Source organism: Chamaea fasciata, unplaced genomic scaffold (genome assembly GCF_029207755.1).
Source record: "Chamaea fasciata isolate MVZ Bird 193981 ecotype frontalis unplaced genomic scaffold, bChaFas1.0.hap1 SCAF_1, whole genome shotgun sequence".
NCBI classification, from domain to species: domain Eukaryota; kingdom Metazoa; phylum Chordata; class Aves; order Passeriformes; family Sylviidae; genus Chamaea; species Chamaea fasciata.
The window spans coordinates 8216244-8234436 of record NW_027094086.1 but is presented as its reverse complement, the minus strand read 5'-3'; the positions used below and the strand labels follow the sequence as shown (position 1 = coordinate 8234436).

Sequence of the window (18193 nt, the reverse complement as noted above, 5' to 3'; positions counted from 1 at the left end):
TCCGTTGTTTGTGAGGGTTCTTCCCTTTTTTCCTTTACGAAACTGTGTCTGTTTTCTGCTCCTCCTTTTTTATCAGTGACCAGTTTATCACATGTCCCATCATAAACATGGCGAGTTACTGGGCTGCTGCCTCTCAAGGAAATGTCTTCATGTACCATGTACCTGAGAGCTCCTCACAGAGCAGGTAAGAAGATGGATTTTATTATGTTTCTTGGATTTGGAGTTTGTACAACCGGGGCTGACTGCTTGGGCATGCTGTGGATTAAATTAATAGATGTAGGTACATCAAATAAACGGTTCAGATGAACAAAGGAGGGACTGGTCTATAATAAATTCTTAAACTATGCAGGAGTGCTTTTTCTGAACTGAGGCACTTCCCATTAGATGTCTAAACTGAGTTTCCCCTTTTCAACCTACCTACCTTGACCAGTACCAAAGTTAGCCTTTCAGATTCCTGCTCTGCATCTGATAAAACTCCCACAAAGAGTCAGAATGTGGTCCAAGTCATCAGGGGTCCACGGCTCTCAAGATAAATGGGGTATTATTTTCTAATTACTCAACATTAATTCAACATTGCCCCTTTTTGAGATCAGTGCAGTGGTACCCAGTTGCACTGACTGGCTTTCAGTGTGGATGATGAGCTCAGGGATTTATTCCTTCCTGCTCCAGCACTGTGACTGGTGTTCTGCTGACAGACTGTCTCATGGGAAGAAAAATATTTTTGCACACAAGCATTGGTGGACTCAGGCTCTGTGTCGTCCTTCATTTTAGAAGCTTACTTGAAAGATTGTCACCAGGACAAGCTATATTTATTTTAGGCAGAAAGGCCTAAGTTGCTGTGGGAGATGCAATGTCTTGTTGGGCACAGAGCAATCTGGTAGGGAGAGGTTTTTAAGGTGACCTTCCCTGGCTTTATTTTAGACCCAGCCCTTTGCAGAAGTCAGGAAGAGGCACTGATGTCTTCAGGCAGTGATCAGCACTTTGGGATGCTCTGTGACTCACCAGAGTGGCTCCTGATCTCAAAGGCTGAGTGACCAGAAACTACAGTTGCAGTCGCCCTTTCTGGTCCCTGAATCCACACACCAGGGCAGGAAAGCACACAGGGATGCTTATCCTCATACTGTTTCCTTGTGAAGAGGCTGTGCTTGTTCCCTGACCCCTGGATTGCCCCTCACCTCTCTCCTGGAAGGCTTTTAGAGACCTTTTCCTTGTTCTCAGGCTTCCTCCAAAAGGGCTCAGGGGAGAGATGGTGGATTCCTATTGGCACCATTTGATCCTGTGAAGTTCCCTGCAAGCTGCACGGGTTTTTTTTCCCCCTCCTGATAGCACTGTGAAAAGCCTTTGAAAGAAGCCAGCCCAGATCTAGGTTACAGATGAAGGCCATTATGCTGTGGTAACACGGCTTGCTTTCTTTTTAGCTGAGAAGTTAATCCTCAGGGAGCCGTTGTTTCTCTGGCAGCTCCAGCGGGAATGTTCACAGTGTTCCATTTGGCTACTGATAGGCCCAGATAAGTGATTTTTACAAGGCTCCAAGCAGGGCTGAGCTATGGTATGCCAAAAATCCGGCCGCACAAAAAAGAAAAGATGTGCTCTCAAATGAGCTAGCAAGTTTTCTCTTGCTCTGGAGAATGATAGTGACCCAGCCATCTATGATTAGATCTTATTTGTAAGTAGATTAAATAGTACTTATACAGCTTAGACTCACTGGCTTTCAGGCAGTGATTTTGGATTGATAAGAATTTTCTCTTCTATCAAGCCCCATTTAAGATTTCACTTGTGCTCATGTTATTTAGCTCTCCTCACGCTCTTCTATGCAGCAATAGTTTGCATAGCATGTAGCTGCACATTTTAATCATATTTTTATTGACACTGGTGTTCTAGGCTAATTACTCTAACTTTAGTGCAAAAGTTATTAGTTTGTTTTTTCATAACCCTCTTTAAAAGAACAAACGACAGCAGAATGCTGTCTGAAACTTGCAGGAATGTGAGGCAGAGTCTCAATTGCTTTAAGTTAAGCCACTTGCAGGGAGAAATGGCCCAACTTAGTATGCTGCATGATATTCTTACTCCTTTCATCTTTATTTATCCTTAAAGTGCCATTAAAATAAATGCTGTTTAGGTTGAAAAGCAAGCCCTTTAGCAGGAGTTGCAGAATTCAGCTTGTCTGTGTATGGGAGGATCTCATTTGACACTACAATGTGGCTATTTATATAAAGGAGGGATCCCTTGTTTTCTCAAGGGATCCCACACTTCGTCCTCTGCTGAATACACTTGCAAGTATTTTGTTTAAATATTGTTATTTGTTCATTCATTGATTCCTAAATGAATCTTCCTTTATTCTTCATACCATGTCACCCTCCCTAGAGCATTCCCCCCTCCAGTGTAGGTGCATTGCAGCCTCACTCATGCCAGTGCTGTGATGCTGTTGAGGGAAGGAGCTTCTCAGGAGAGAGTGGCTTTAACTCCTGAAAATGGGAAACCATCAAGAATCTGGAGCCAACAAAACAATTCTTGGGAATATTATCAGCAATTTATCTTACCAGACTAAAACCAATGATATCCATGAAACAGCCTTCAAGTAGAATATATAAACTAGTCTTGGGGAAAGATCTGGCAACCATGTTCCCACTTCCAAGGGACTTCTGTAACCACTGGAACTGAGTCCTGACAGTTCTCCAATTCTTCTTTGTAAACTGTGACTCCCAGGAGGAGGAGCAGAGGCATAAGCTCTCCCAAATAACCTGCAGCTTAGGCTGGAAGGCAGGATCTGTGGGTGTGAACTTGCTCAGCAGAAGTGAGAATTGAACCCTGCAAACATTCTACTAAAGGCCTGAATAGAAAAACCCTGTTACAGCCATTTCTTTGTGTTGATGAATGCAATAGCCAAAGTATGATTTGCGCATGGTAGTCATGTACAGGATTATTCTGTGACTGCACACACTAAATCAGATCTTCCTCGTTCTTTGCAGCTGGAGAAAAACCTCATTAGACATTCCTAATCACTCATAGGCTTTTGGTAGAATGATTTCCCAACCGGTTTGCTGAGATACAACCTTTCATTTGTAAAAATGGGAATTTTTATAGTATTATGTCCGTAGGGTAACATAAAAGATAAAATATTGAGGGGTTTTTACTCTGGTGTCTAAACTGTTCCTAAGTCAGTTTACACAGGAGATGGACCTTCTCTCTTTGTGTTTGCAATCTGTATCATGAAGATGATGATGATGATATAATTATATGTAATTTACAATAATTGCTAATGGCTACTTCACGAGAGTATTGGAAAGAGTACATTAAAATAATGTTCAGATAACTGCAACAGTGGAAGACTGTTTACTCTTGGACAAAATATTCTGTCTGGAGAAATAGCCATTCACTAATTAGATAAGGGACCATATAACAACACATTATTCAATTTCTACTTTGTCACCTCTCTCCTACTTTATGTGTCTCCCAAAATGTGTAACAGAGAGTTAAAATGCAGGGATAAAAAAAATACTGCTATTTCCTCTTTTTTCATTTAGTAACTAACAGCAAGGTAAACAAGAGGGAAGAAGAAGTCAGTTAGTAAAGACAGACTCAACCACAATGATGGAAAGTAGACAAAAAAAATATTAAACAAGGAGGAATTTTTGCCAGTAAAAGTCAATTAGCCAAAGTTTGTCTCTCAGCTGGATGTTTCTAAAATGTAGGCACGCACACATATTCAAGTGTGCATAGATACAGGGGTACAGTTAAAAAGCCTGCTCTAAGTTGATGTCTATGACATATGTGGAAAATCGCATAAAGCCATGAACTGACAGTTTTTGTATAGATGAATGGATCTTGCAGAGAGCAAAATAATATGTCCTTCCACGTGGTAGCATTCTCCTGAGCTTGGCATTACACAATGTCTGCTTTAGTCTTCAGTTCCCATTTGTATGAGGAGCCAACTCCCACATTAATAATCTGTGGTAAAAATATATCCATGACCCAGCTGCCATTTTCTCACTCTCTCTTTGAGAACACTTAGGCCTTGGAGTAAACATTTATTCTAAACAATGCAGGAGGAATGTGACTGCTCAGCAGTGGCTAGGATTAGTGGGGAGGACTGGAGGATAGCTTTAGGTATGGTAAAGAAATGTGTGATAGTAGAAGTATGTTTTGACAAGGATAACATTATTAACTGTACAAAGATTTGCCTTGTTAACCCTTCAAGTGGTTTCTGGGTGATTTTTGCGTATTATATTGAAGAAGCACTGCTTGCCATGCTGGCACAGTTTCCAAGTCACATTGTGGTGCCAGATGTTCTGTCTTGAAAGATTGTGGTTAAAAAATCAATTCCCTGCCCATTCAGGGGGCCTGATCATCACCTGAAGCAGGATGACAAACAGTCATTATTGTCATTGGAGCTGTCTAAACTGAGACTTAATGAGGCTTTATCTTCTAGTCACTAATATGACCATAATAATTATCATTAAAACTTTTCTTAATTTTGTGTGGGACAGATGCCCCCAAGGTTAATGAGCTGCTTTCTTTTGGGGGCATTTTGGTTTGGGCTGTCTTTCCCTCCTGACTATGCACTCTGGTGTAGGTTGGTGTGAGTTGTTAAAAGGCTGCTGTGTGCCAAGGCTCACATAGTTGGCTGGGTTTTGGTGACACTTCTTAAGATTCCTGTAACTGAAGGCAAGAACTCCTGACTGATAAAACAAAAAATGTTTGTGTATAAACCCATCCAACTATGTGAAGTATTCTAGGTTTCTATTTATTATGAATGCTGCAGGAATTCTGGCTATACTTAATATCTCTTTAATTAGAGGAGATTTTTCTACTCTTTTCATTTCCCAACAATTATATAATCTCCCTGTCCTTTATCTACCACTTGCTGTCCACTTGATGCTCTCCTCCCATCTGTAGCTGTTACTCCAAGAGTACCAACACCCCACAGGCTGGCGACACAGTCTAAACTGGGTGTTGTGCAGGCAGACAGGAGTTTGCCTCTGGGCTTCAAATAAATGAACTAAAAACAGAAGGCAAATAAATTACCAGTGGGGTGGTGACAAGATGGCTGTTGCTCCACAGCTGGGCAAGCACCACAATTGCCTTAGGTAGCTATGTCCCCTTGCTGCAACAACAGCTTGTCATTGTGCTCTATATCCCAGTCTCTACTCCCAGACTTCTCCTAAAAGTTGTTTTGGAAGTGCCTCTCATTCCTTTAGCCCTATCCATTGCTTTGTGCCAGCTGCAGCTATGAAAATGCTGTCCCACTGATACAGCCACATCATGCCATTCTCAACTCTTTGCAAAGTTTCTCTGCTTCTAAAGGCTTGGGGTCTGGACAATTTGTTTTTTCTTCCCATGAAGTAGTTTAGAGGCCTTTGTAATTCAGTAGATTTTCCAGATCTTGTCAATTAGCAATAAATATGCAAAGGCAAAGTAGCCAGCTCAGAAAAAGCAAAAACATCTTTAAATGAACCAAAATTCAGCTGAAAGACTCAGGAAAAAAGCAATTTTGAAATTGCATGTGTTGCACTGACGGTTTCCATCAAATGTAATCTACAAGATAAGCATGAAGTCAATGCATATTGAGCATCACGTTTTCCTTGGTGCTCTGGGGTCTTTAGGTGTACACATATCCTTTCTCTGGAAATTCATCCATTCATTCAGATAAGAGTAGCCATACTGAACAACACATGAATTTCTGTCTCCCAAAAGTCCAATCAGGAGTCAGCATCCTATTACTAGATCTTAAATACAGTAATTCCCTGACAGACTTGTGTAATCTGTCTTCTTTAGGTGTTCTGACAAGTTGATAAAAGTGCTTTCTTTCATTCCTGCCTTAAGATCAATGATTTTTTTCAATTAGTGTGAGCTTTCAGACTCTTGAATTTACTATCTGCTATTTCAGTTTTATTTTCTTTAATTGGCACATCTATAATGCAAAGTGGAACATTGTGTGTGTTGGGAGTAATTCAAGTGGAAAAGGCACAGCAAACTCCAGAATACTTTTGCAAGTCACATGTCTCTATAGGGCTTTTTTGGTACAAAGGTGGATAAACTTGGCAGTTCAATCCTGTTAAGAGTTAAGCTTTTTCCATATGTCCTGATTTTCCTGAAAAGAAGAAAGCAAAATATTCATCTGTTTTTCACATCCTTTCCCCCATTTGTTTGGCAGGAGTTCATAATGAGAGGAGACACAATGAGCCAAATGCATCCCCAGAACTGCATAGGTCACACCAGGCCTCACATTGGCTCACTGAATTTCTATAAATATCCAGCTATCCTTTGATTATTCTTTTCTCCCTGCAATCACATACCATTTCCTTTCATAAAATGTGTCTCTGGGTATAATTTTTAAAATTATTTTTGCTTGGCATACAAATGAACATTTCAGTTCTGGCAAAGTGCAGCATTGGCAGGCTGCTCCTCTCCCATGACATGGATGAGACAATGGTTGTTCAGGATACTGGATATGCAAATATACTCTGAAAAAATCTGCTGGTATTAAGGTGAAGATAATGCAGGTGGGTGCAAATAAGCACATTTAATATTTACAAAAATAATTTTAAATCAATTTACTGAAAATAAACACAGAATGGGGGCAGAAGAGCACACAGGCAGTGGCACATTTTGTGTAAATCAGATTATCTTCTCCTGGGACAGAGTTGTTATGAAATCCTATTTCAGCTCAAATCAGCAGGAGATTTATGAGCAAGGGTTTCACCTGTGCTGTTCACCTCACTCAGCAGGTAAATAACCTGTTCTCAGTAAAGCCAAGTGACACAGAAGATGTGGGACTTTTTACTTGGCATGTCCTTGCCAATAAGATACTGAACAGGGCCTTGATTGTGAGACTGGGAACTCAAAGCCATGATCTCTTCTTGAACACAAAATCTTTCACAGAATTTTAGAATGAGCAGTTATTCTCACAAAAGTTTACATTAAAGGATAAATGGTTTTCTTATCTCACCAATCCATCACAGATTGCCAACATCTGCTTTATTTGGTGACTGACATGAGTTTGAGTACAAAATTTCTTCTGCATTTCTCAGATGATCACTGGTAATTCTGGCTGAACTCTAGCTAGTTATATTTATCTTGTTATTTTAAAATTTAAATGATTAAATAGCAGTGGGAAGTTTGGTGCTTAGAATTTTGAGCTAATTTATGTTGGCTTCTGTCTGTGTGTGGAGGTTTAAAAAACAACCAAAAACTACATGAAGGCAACTAAGAATAGAAGCTGTGACTCAAAATGCTTTGAGATTAATTGATACTAGTTGGAATTGAGAGTAAAGACTATTTTTAAATGAAAGGAAAAGGAAAATATTAGGCTAGAGTAAGTCATTAATCATCAAAATGAGTTTCCAGTATGAAATAATTAGCCAGACCTAGAACAAGAACAAGGTTCAAAATGAGATCTATGTCCTAATTTACTGTGGATCACACTGTGAGGTCCCTGCAGCCCCAGCTCTGAGCAGTGCATTCAGTCCTAACACAGCGTGGTAGTCTGCCAGATCATACTCTTCTGTTCTCACTGCCCTGATTACTGTATTGCCAGTAATGACAATTCCATTTTGCAAACAAAATTTTTGAGGATTTCTGAATTGGGGTGGTGGTGGTGGTGAGGCAGTTTGGTTTGGGGGTTTTTTGTTTGGTTTTATTTGTTAGTTGTTAATTTGGCTTGGATTTTTGGGGTTTTTTTTCTGTTCCAGTAGTTTGCGATTAAAATGGTAACTTCAGCTCTTGGACATGGGGGGCTTATATCTATGCTCTGTTTGATTTGGAACCAGATTTTAAACAAAATCAACCATAACCGGGGTGGTTTTGTTCTAAATTCTGATCTACTCATCTTTTACTCTTCCCTGTTGAAACTGTCCTTTTTGTGTGAAAGTAACCACAGCTCTGTAGAGAGAGAAGTGGAGTATCTGATGGCTGAGTAATCTCTTTCTGTCTTTCCTACTTGGAAATTTAAATGGAAAATCCATCTTAGGTTTAGGAGAAAATTTTCTCAGAACCTATACCTTCCCAATTAAAAGGCTTGGCATGGATAATAAAAATTCCCAGCAAATGATAATTCAGGGTCTGCTGTTAAATCATTGGTAATGAACATCACAAAGTTTCTGATTTTGCCATCTATTTTTCTGTAAACTGGACTCCAGTACCACCTTCTTCTGAGGTGAAGTAAGAATTGCCCATGGAGGGCTCATTTTAATGTAAACAAAGTTGTCGGATCTGGCTTCTATCTTCCCCATAGCTTAATTTACTGGTCTGCCAAATAAAAAGAACTGTGAATCTGTTTTTAAAACCATTGACATCTTTAAAAGCAAAACTATACAGAAAAGATCTGAAAAGCCACCTTTGCACAGAGTTCTACTTCTATAAAGTCACCATAGCCAAGATTTCATCCTTATACATAATTACATTCACTGCTGTTTTAGAATAACAGATCTGGTCCTTGAAAAGGGACTTCTGGAGGAAGTTAGTTGCTATTTGGTTTCCTTAAAAAATCCCTTTTGCCCTTGTCTCTGCCATCCTCCCTTTTGTCAAATTGTCCTCTGAAGTCCAACAGTTGAGGGGCCTTCACATTCCCATGTAGAGCTGCTGCTGTTGAGCACAAGCTTGGTATCCTGTGAGTGCAGTTTGGAGCAGCTCAGGAAATAAAAACCTCCCTTCAGAGCTGGCAGTGTACAACAGAAAAGCCATAAATACTCCTTTCTTTCTCTCACTCCACTTTTGTTCTGATGAAAACAGTGTCACTACCTGGTGTTACCTTAAGCATGCTCAGAACTCCTACAAGACTCCAAAATCCTAGTTTGGGTATTTCTGGGCATTTTGCACTTCCCTCTGGTCCCTTCTGACCCAAACCATTCTGTGGTTTGTTATTCTATGATTCTGTGATTCTATGATCATGATTCTATGATGCACTAATCACAGTTTGAGGAAGGAGACATATCTATGATGTCTATGATATTTTCCATCCAGCTGCCATCTAGATGTTTCCCTGTTGCCTTTCCTGTTCTTCTGTCTGTGCCTCTTTCCCCTCTTATGCTTAGTGGTTTTTTCTCATCCTCATGTTTTCTTTCTCATCAACTAGAAATATTGAAAGCAGTCTATGAAATTGTAGGGTTTTGTACCACTTTATATCTCTGTATCAAACCAAGTACAGTCATCCAAATAATTTCAAAAAAATAAATTCTCTATGAGATTGCTGAATTTTTATTCTGGGCTGTGACCTTAAGAGTTTTCACCTCTAAAAATATGAGGGCTAAAAACAAAATCTCATTTGGGGGGAAACCTTCAGTCCCAGCTTACTTGTTTTAGCTTTACAGCTAAGTTCACCTCTGCTATGCAGTCCTTAAATGATTACATTTGTCTCTTCATTGCACATCAACTAATTTCATGTCCTCTAATCCAATCAAAAGTGATTCATCTTTGCCAAGAAAATTGCCTCTTTAAGTATATTGTACCTTTGCTGCAATACTGACACTAGAAATTGCTGTTATGTACTGGGCCAAGAAAATTATTTTTAAGGCAAAATTATTAAACTATGATCTTGCTTAATCCTTCTATAAATATTTGGGGAAGAAAAATATGCTTTAATGTTGTTTCAGTTCTACATTTTTTTGGTGAATAATCTGTGAATAATTCACTATCCAGATGCAAAGTATTATTGAGGTATTATGATAAGACTAAAGAAAACACTACCCAAGATGTATTTCATTTAGAGGGGTTTGTGCTTTTCAAAATAGAGGCTTTGGTGCCACCACTCATAAAATGTAAAGCAGTCACCTTGCTTTTAGACCACCTGCCCATAATGGTGATGGAACCCTCCTTGTTCCATTGGAAGTATCGGGGTCGTACCAGTGCTGCTGCATTTCATGTCCAAAGATAAAATAGTTTCAGTCGTGCTACCTTTTGGCAAATGCCACTGCAGATGAAATCTTGTTGAGTGGATCTGGGATTTGTTTATTCTTGCCTCACAGACATCTGTTCCTTGTCCCAGGTCCCCTGATGCTGTCTGCCTTCATGCAGCATTAAACCAAGTCAATAAGACCTTTGTCCAAATGTGGGGATATGAAAAATGCAATTGGACCAGGCCAGAAATATCTCCTCCTGAACTGTGGTTCAAAGCTATGCGTAGAACATAGTTTACCTATAATTTTATTAGTAGAAGTTGGCCACTGTTTTTCTGCAGGACTTGACAATGTTGAGGTGCCTAACCTTTGCAATTAGGTCCTGCAAGTCTTACCTGTCTCTGAAATGTTGAAATATTCCTTATAAGTTTTAAGTATTATGTGGAACTACACAGCAGTTGTTCTTTCTTAAATCTGATCAAGGTGATTATCTCAAGCTGTTTAGACTTATCTGCCATATAAAACTTAGAGAGAACAGAGTGTATGAACCAAAGCCACCCAGCCAGCAGAGAAATTAGATTAAAACTATGTTTAAGAGAAATCTTCATAAACATCTCCTGTTACATATTTTCTTATCCAGAATCCTGGCCACAATGAAGTCAATGGAAAAAACTCCATTTGCTGCTAAGAAAGGCCAGAATTTTATTCCAAGTCTGTGAAATAAGCCATAATTAACCTTCCGTTGTGGCTGCCAGAATCCATGTCACCACTTGCTTCCACTTTCTGAATTTAATTTTAGTGAAAATCTGTCCAAAACTTAAGAGGCATTTAAGAAATAGCCAAGTGACTTTCTTCCTCTATCACTCTCTCTTACACACACGATTAATTTAGAAAATGTGCCCTAGTGCCTTTCGCAGTTTCCTTTTGTAACAAATGTTAAAGACCTTGCAATACCATAATGGACTATTCTCCTTGTTATTGCTTGTTCTTTTATGTTTTGGATCGAAAAAGTCCCATACCTCACTACATTTTAATTAATGGTCATTAATTATTTACAACTTTGCTTTACTCTCTGAATTAATTTCTTTTCCTTTCTTCTATAAATAAATAAATTATGGTTTTAATTATCTTTCTATAAATCTTGTGTTTAGCTCAGGTCAGGAGTTCCTGCTGGATGTTCAGTATGCATTTGGTCTACCCTTTTACCCGAAGTATGAAGTACAATATACTGAGGAAGAAAAGGGCCTTTCCTTGCAAATTATGCAGTATATCTCTAATTTCATAAACTCAGGGTAAGTGTGGGGTATTTAAGAATTGCTGTGACTGGGGAGATGGTGAGAAGTAGAGGGAGTGTAGTCAGTCCAGACCCTGCCCTCACTTAATCATTCTCCATTTCCTCTACACTTTGTAAGTCTACACTGGGATTTGGTCCACGCTGTTGGAAAGTCATGGCCAAGTTACCAAGCAGAGCGGCCACCAAAGGTTTATAGTGTGAGACTTACCTAGGAGGAATAGACATTTTATCTCCACTGACCAGCTGAAAATTCTACTAAAGTATATGCAGGCCTCAAAGGCCTTGGTGTTGTCTCCACACCTTAGTTCTAGGACCCCAATTCTGAAACCTCTTGGCTAAGAGTTCTCTTTTTCCTATAAGAAAAGGGGAAGCACAAGAAGACAGTGCACCTTTTACCAGCTACTCTGCGAACATCATCCTGTGCTACCGTGCTGTGGCCAAGCTTGAGAATGAGGGGTACCTCTGGAAACCTAGTGTGGGAATGGTGGGAATAGTGAACTAATGTGCTTTTTACAATATCTTGAGTTGGGCTGGGATTGGGGGCTTTTGAGGGTGTTCATCAGCCTGTGTCTATACAGGTTCTGTGTACCTGTTCCTTAGGAAGTGAACCATACTAAAAAGGTACTGTCAGATGAGGGAGGCCCTGTGAATGATTCACCAATCTGGACTGAATTTGAGTCATGCTGGTCAGAGGGACTGGATACACATTTCCCTGACCTAGCCAATCTTCTTATCAGTTTACTGTTCATGTCATTCTTTCCTAATGGTGATGTCTCCTACTCCCTTAGAAATCCAAACTACCTCCACAGTTTCTCGAGAAAAACGCTGGGGATGATGCCTGTCTGGCCAATGTATCTGTCAAGTGATGATGGTGATAACTACAAGGAATTCACTGTTTCTTTGCCGACTCTTAAAGGACTGAAAAAAGCAGACTGTTCCTTTTGGTTGGATTATATCACAAGGCTGAAAGCATCCACAGGTGAGAAGACTGTTTTCTGACATTAAATAAACCCTAAATTCTCTGCTGAATGTTTTCGTCTGACTGTAGTGCTGTTACATCACTGTCGAAAAGCCCTTTTTGCAAATTAAACATTTTACAATGTCCAGGGCGTATAGTTAAGAATGTAACACTAAACAAATTTACTTTATAGCAGATAATGTATAATAAAGTTTAATTGTCCTAGAGTTTAACTAGCTAGAGAAATCTCCTTGTTATGATGATAGAAAATGTGTCGAAGACATATAGAGAGCTTGTCCCTATTTACAGTCATAATATAGACTCTGGGTAAGCTGGAAGGCTGTGTATACAGGCCTCTTTTGTCTACTGGAAGCACCTAACATGAGAATGTTGAGACTCCTTTGGCTTAGGAGAAGCACAAATCATTTCCATGCACTGTAAAGTTGCAGCTGAAGCTTTATATCTTATTGTGGTTCCTGCATGCTTTGACTTTTCACTGGATTAGTTTCATCAACTTCTTTTATAGCTGTGGTGATTATGCCCCTTGCATGTCTCCTTTTATACTTGCCATAAATTTCAATGCAGCTATGAGAGCCCTTCAACTTTTTCTTACTGCTTAGGACAATAAAACCAACTCTGCTTAGATTGCAATCTGCTGTCTGTCCTGAATCTATTCTAGTAAATAAACTCCCCTTCATATCTGTGTATCTTGTAAATAAATATGGATAGCCTCAAGCAAGGCAAACAAAACCATCCCTTTTTGGCAGACAGAGATGTTTTGAATTGTTCTTGGAGGCCAGCAAGTTTGCATGTGTTTTTTATGTCCTAAGGATTCATCTTCACAGTGAACACAGTTCAGGCTCTCTGCTTTGGGCACTGTTGAATTTCTGAGAACAAAATGTGCTTTCCAAGACACCAAGATACCCAGGCTGTATGTGCTGGACACAAGACCCCAAATCGGCTGAGCCTGATGTTTGAGTGACACAAAACTAAAGTGTCTCAGAACCATCAAACTGGTGGTTCTGATGCAAACACAAAGCATCAATTCTCTCATTTAATAGACAGCCTCAATCTTTGCTCATGGTCTTTCTTCCAAAGTGGAGTCAAGATTTTGTTGTCAGCCTTTTCACCAGTTTCCTGATATCCCGCAATGTCTTTCAAGTCCAGAGGGAATACTTTGATCTCTCTAATGGCTTTGTGCTGATTGAGATATTGCTAATTTTCAAAGCTTTATTCTGATGTTTAAACAGTCCTGGCAATAACTTCTCATCTTTTTGGACCTCATCTCACAGCACTGTGGCTGTGTAATGCCAGATTGGGCTGAAGTCACAGCTCTGCTGGAATGACTGCTGGCCGAGCACCACGGACAGAGACTATTCCTAACACCTCTGGAAATTCCCCTAAAAAATGGGAAAATATCCACCAAGGCATATTGTTTTTGACATAGACAAGATTTAAAACTATCCGAACTGGCATAGGAACACAAAGTTCATGTATGGGTTAGTCCAATTATCTGTCTAGCTCAATATCCTGCTCTTGTCCATGGCCAAAACCAAATACTTGAATGTCAAACATAAAAATACATGGAGGGAGATAAAAACACACTTGAAGAGTTCACAAAGTTGAGTAAAATTTTTGAAAATAAGCCATAAAGTGTGAAATTTATGGAGTATGGATTGTCCAGGAAAGGTTTAAAAAGTACACATCAAAAGTACATGTTACTCTTCAGGCAGAACTGAGTACACCCAGCTGGCTCTTTAAACCAGTATTTGCTTGGCCTCAGCACCATGGTAATGCAGTTACACAGCTGATTTCTGCTAAAATCCATCTCACAGCAATGTTGGCTTGTCACTTTGCTTTGATAGTCATTTTAATCTGTTCTTTCTCTTGAATACTAAACTTTCTCATACAATTTAAATAGACATCACATCAAACCCTTTTCTGCTACAGACCCCTTAGCCTGGGATGGTAACTTATAGAGACATCCTGACAGTCTCTTGATAACAATCTGAGCTCAGGTCCTTATGGAAAAAGATTCATAATGTTCATCAGTTCAGTTAGAAAGATTGGATAAAACTCAGATAGTGATGGCCGAATACCCTTAATTTATTTTGGAGAGGATGTTGTGCTGAAGTTCATGCCAAAATAGGGTCAGCCCACAAGTTCATTACTTGCATTGCTCCCAAAACTTAGATTCTGCAGGAACTGAATTCCTATGCATCATGTTATTACCTTGTTGATGTGTGTCCCTGCACTCGAGGTAGTTTTCTGTACCTCCCTTCAGAACCAAAGCGTTGCACCTCTGCTGTTCCTGGCTGCTCCAGCCTCTCTTCCTGGAGTGCTGTTGGGCTGTCCTGTAGGACCTTGGAATATGCTGAACAAACACCACATTTGAGAGAACAATGCTGCAAACCATTTTTGGATGTTGTGCCTTGTACTCATTCCTGAGGAGGATCTGTTTGTCTGTCAGCTACCCTGAGATGCAATCTAAGACTTTTCTTCCTTTCATTAATTATAAACGTTCATGATAGTGTTCTTGGACTGTTGTTGTGGGCTGCAATTTATGGCCTCATGCCAAGTAGATGGAATTTACAAGTGTGCCAGTGAGAAGCACAGATCACAAAACATTCCAGTCTTCAAATTTAAGTACAAAGGTGTACAGGATCTAGTATGATGCAATCTAAACCAGCTGTGATGAATCCTCTTTCGTTCATCTCTTCTCTTCCTTGAAATCAATATTTTTTTCAGCTTCGTATACCATGTGGAATCTATCAGCAAAAGAATCCCCAATATATTTCAATAAAATGGAGAAGAACTGGACAGACCAATGTTCATAAAATATAACTGGAAGTGGCACTTTAAAAATTTTTCTCAATCCTTTGTATACTGCTATGGGAAATGTGACTTGGAAATGTCAAATTAAGGATGAATAAGGGCTCAAAGCTCATTATTTCTGTCCAACAGACAACTGAGATATTCTTCGCTGAGTTTTAAGCTAAACTCATAAATTTCAGCTTCTGGAATAAAACATCTCATATTAAGAATCTGAGATGTCTTTTAGGTTATTCACTGCTTGACCTAGAAGCTGTTGTTTATCTTAACTCTTAATTTTCTTTTCATTCCATTTCGTAAAAAATATTGTCCAAGTTGGTGTTTCTTTTTGTGATCAGACCAAAATATTTAATGACAAAATGTATTGTTTGTCCCTGGCATGCAATTGGAATGTATGTTGTGTTTGAAGAAAATTTTTAAAAATTTATGTAATAAATGCAATGATTCATCCTAATGTTTGCTGGCAGTGCCATTACAAACTATGAAGGGAACTTGGAATGTGTTTCATTGCAGATGAACTAATAATCTCTTGAAGTTTTAACACCAGTTTGTAAAGTAGACATTCTGGGGAGAAGTTTGCTTGGGGAATTATGAAAGTGATGGTGCTTGAAGAGGTTTGGAGTTCCCATGGTTGCATTTCAAAGACATGCTTTATATTTTGAATTATGACGGTTTCCATGGGAAACATCAAAATGAGAAACAAGAAGAGTGGCAGTTGTGGAAAAAAAGAGCTGTGGACAGCTTTTTCCAGGGAATGTGTTAATAACTTGAAATTCAGTTAGAAATTCAGTTAAAAACAGGAGCTCCAGAATGTTTATGTCTATTCAGACAGATGTCTGAATGCTAACATTCCCCTTACATAGTGTGGTGGACTGTGTGCCTAACAGTGAGTCCCTTTATAAGGGGCCTCTCACTGCATCCAAAACAGGTGGACTTGGATCCCGTCTACATCTCTTACTCTTCTAGCTGGTGTCTAAACAGAACCAACCCTCCTAAAGTAAGGGCCTCTGTAAGCAGTCTTTCAGCTGGGGAAAAAGAGATACCTTTAGTGTCTCACAGTGAAATCTTGTCTGCCCAACTCATGTGCCTAAATTTCGAATTTCAGGCATATTTTCCATGCCCAAGTTAGCCAGATTGAACTTTATCTGTAGAAGATTCAACAGGTAGCAAAGCTGGAGCCTTCTCCATGAGGTCTGGGAGCCAAACAAGAGTCCAAACAAAGTAAGAGTGTTCAGAATTCAGACTTGAATCAAAACTGAATCAGGAATGTTGAGGTTAGCATTCATCTTTTATCCTTTCTAGTCACACCTTCTTTTTTGGAAATCTCAAAAAGAAAACATTCCTTTAGGATGAGGGACATCTGTGCAGCAATGAGAGCACTCTGGCTATGAGACATCAAATAAAAACCCTCAGTACATTTTCTTGACATAGCTTGGTGGTGTTGAGGCAACTGATCACTGCAATAGGGTTGAAGACTGAAATCATAGAAGGTAAAAGATAACAAAAGATCTTTTGAAGGTGGGTTCTTGGGGCTTTTCATATAACAGACAAAAAATTCATGTTGCCCACACTTCCTGCCTGGCAGGGAATTTTCAGGAGATAATAGAAAAATAAATTCTTGTATAAGTGGAGAAAAAGCTATTATGTATTCCAATGGCAGTTGTTTAAAGGAAAATACTTAATTACCCTGAGGTGATCTGCCGTTATTCTAAAGCACTTTGCAAATGGGCTGCCAACTGAAGAAAACAGTTTCCTGAACATTTATAGCTGCATAAAAGGTTTTTAGGTGTGATTGACAAAATGTGTACCTTGTAGCTTGCTGCCTCAACAATAAGACATCTATTTCAATCTTAATTGTATTGTCTTTTCAGGAAGTGCAAGTGGTGGAGAGCCATCTGCAGAAAACAGCTCTGGTGAAAGTCCAAGTGACGTTACATCTCGGGAGAGCCAGCCCTTGGGGGATGAGGTGGCTTACAGCAGATAGGGAATCACAGGGTGTGGGGTGGCTTTGTCACAAAATTGTGCATCCACACAACCATCTCACAGCAGATGAGAATTTTTTTAGTTAACAATTAACAGAACAATTTCTTTAGTTAACTTTCTCCACAAGTAAAGTAGATCTTTCAATAAAGTAGTTTTCAATAAAATTTATGAATATGGCACAAAATAAGTGCTATAGCTATTGTTTTAAGTCAAGAGAGACTGTAATTAAAAGAAAAAAATCAATAAAACCAGCAAAACCAAAACAAATACACTTGGTCTGTATTTCTTGCAACTACACAAATGCCAGCATATTCTAGTACCACTAGCCAGAAAAGGACATAAATTAAAACACTCAGAAGCCCCTCATTGATGAGGGTTAGATTTGTTAAATGTCAAATCTGTCTGGTCAAATTCAACAGGAGATTTAATTAGAAAAGCACACGTGAGGACTGACTGACAGAGATCAGGAAACTTTAGCCTTAGTGATACTGAGAAGCCAAGTCTGCTCCCACATATAATTCCTAGTAAGAAAAATACATTCCCAGACTATTTAGGTCATTGCGCTTTAAACTGAAATACCAAAGAGTGCAGTGATCTGGTACTGAAGCAATGCACAGAAGCACGATGACTAGAGCCATGCTTTCCTCCTTCCTACTGGAAATGGCTATAATCTTTTTTAAAGTGAAGCTTTAAAATCTTTAAAACTTCCTATGAGCACACACACACAACTCAAGTTAATGCCATTTTAGTTATTTCATCTGAACTTTTTGAAAGACAGGCCATCGGAACCTTTCTGTATGTGCTGCTTTTAATATTTGAATATCTAACCTACAACATTTTGTGTGATTCTTTCACACAGGAGATATTAGGCAACAGAGTAAAAATGTGGAGTATTAGAAATATTTTACCATGCAGAGTTGGAAAGAAAACAACTGACTAAATGGCAATGCTGGAAGGTTGATTGTTTTCATAAGTACTTGACACATAGAGCTGGAACATCACAGTTGTCATCCTGCTATTACCCACATCATAGAATTCCCTTGGCTAAAATTAAGGACTCAGGCTTTCACCATAGCAGCATCATAGCCAATGTTATGTATTACATAAAAACTCACATTCTCTCTAATTTTCTCCAGCTACACTCTATAGCAGTGGCTTATATAGTAGTAATTAGATATTTATGGACCATTGCTCCTCCCTATGTGAGGCTAAAAAAGAATGAAGCCAAAGATCTTCCACGTGGTTCTCATTTTGTTTTTGAAACACAGACACCAGCCTGGCTGGGATTTTATA

At 39.2% G+C, this 18193-nt stretch overlaps 1 protein-coding gene across 1 annotated transcript in view; it reads left to right on the top strand.

The window, feature by feature from the left end:
- Positions 1-17158, top strand: part of TG (thyroglobulin) — a 147715-nt gene extending 130557 nt beyond the window's left edge. The window contains exons 45-48 of the mRNA XM_066175694.1: positions 77-184; positions 10985-11125; positions 11916-12106; positions 16789-17158. Coding sequence (XP_066031791.1) covers positions 77-184; positions 10985-11125; positions 11916-12106; positions 16789-16901 — 553 coding nt within the window. The 3' untranslated portion in view covers positions 16902-17158. The remainder of the gene's footprint in view (positions 1-76; positions 185-10984; positions 11126-11915; positions 12107-16788) is intronic.
- Positions 17159-18193: the final 1035 nt, after the last annotated feature.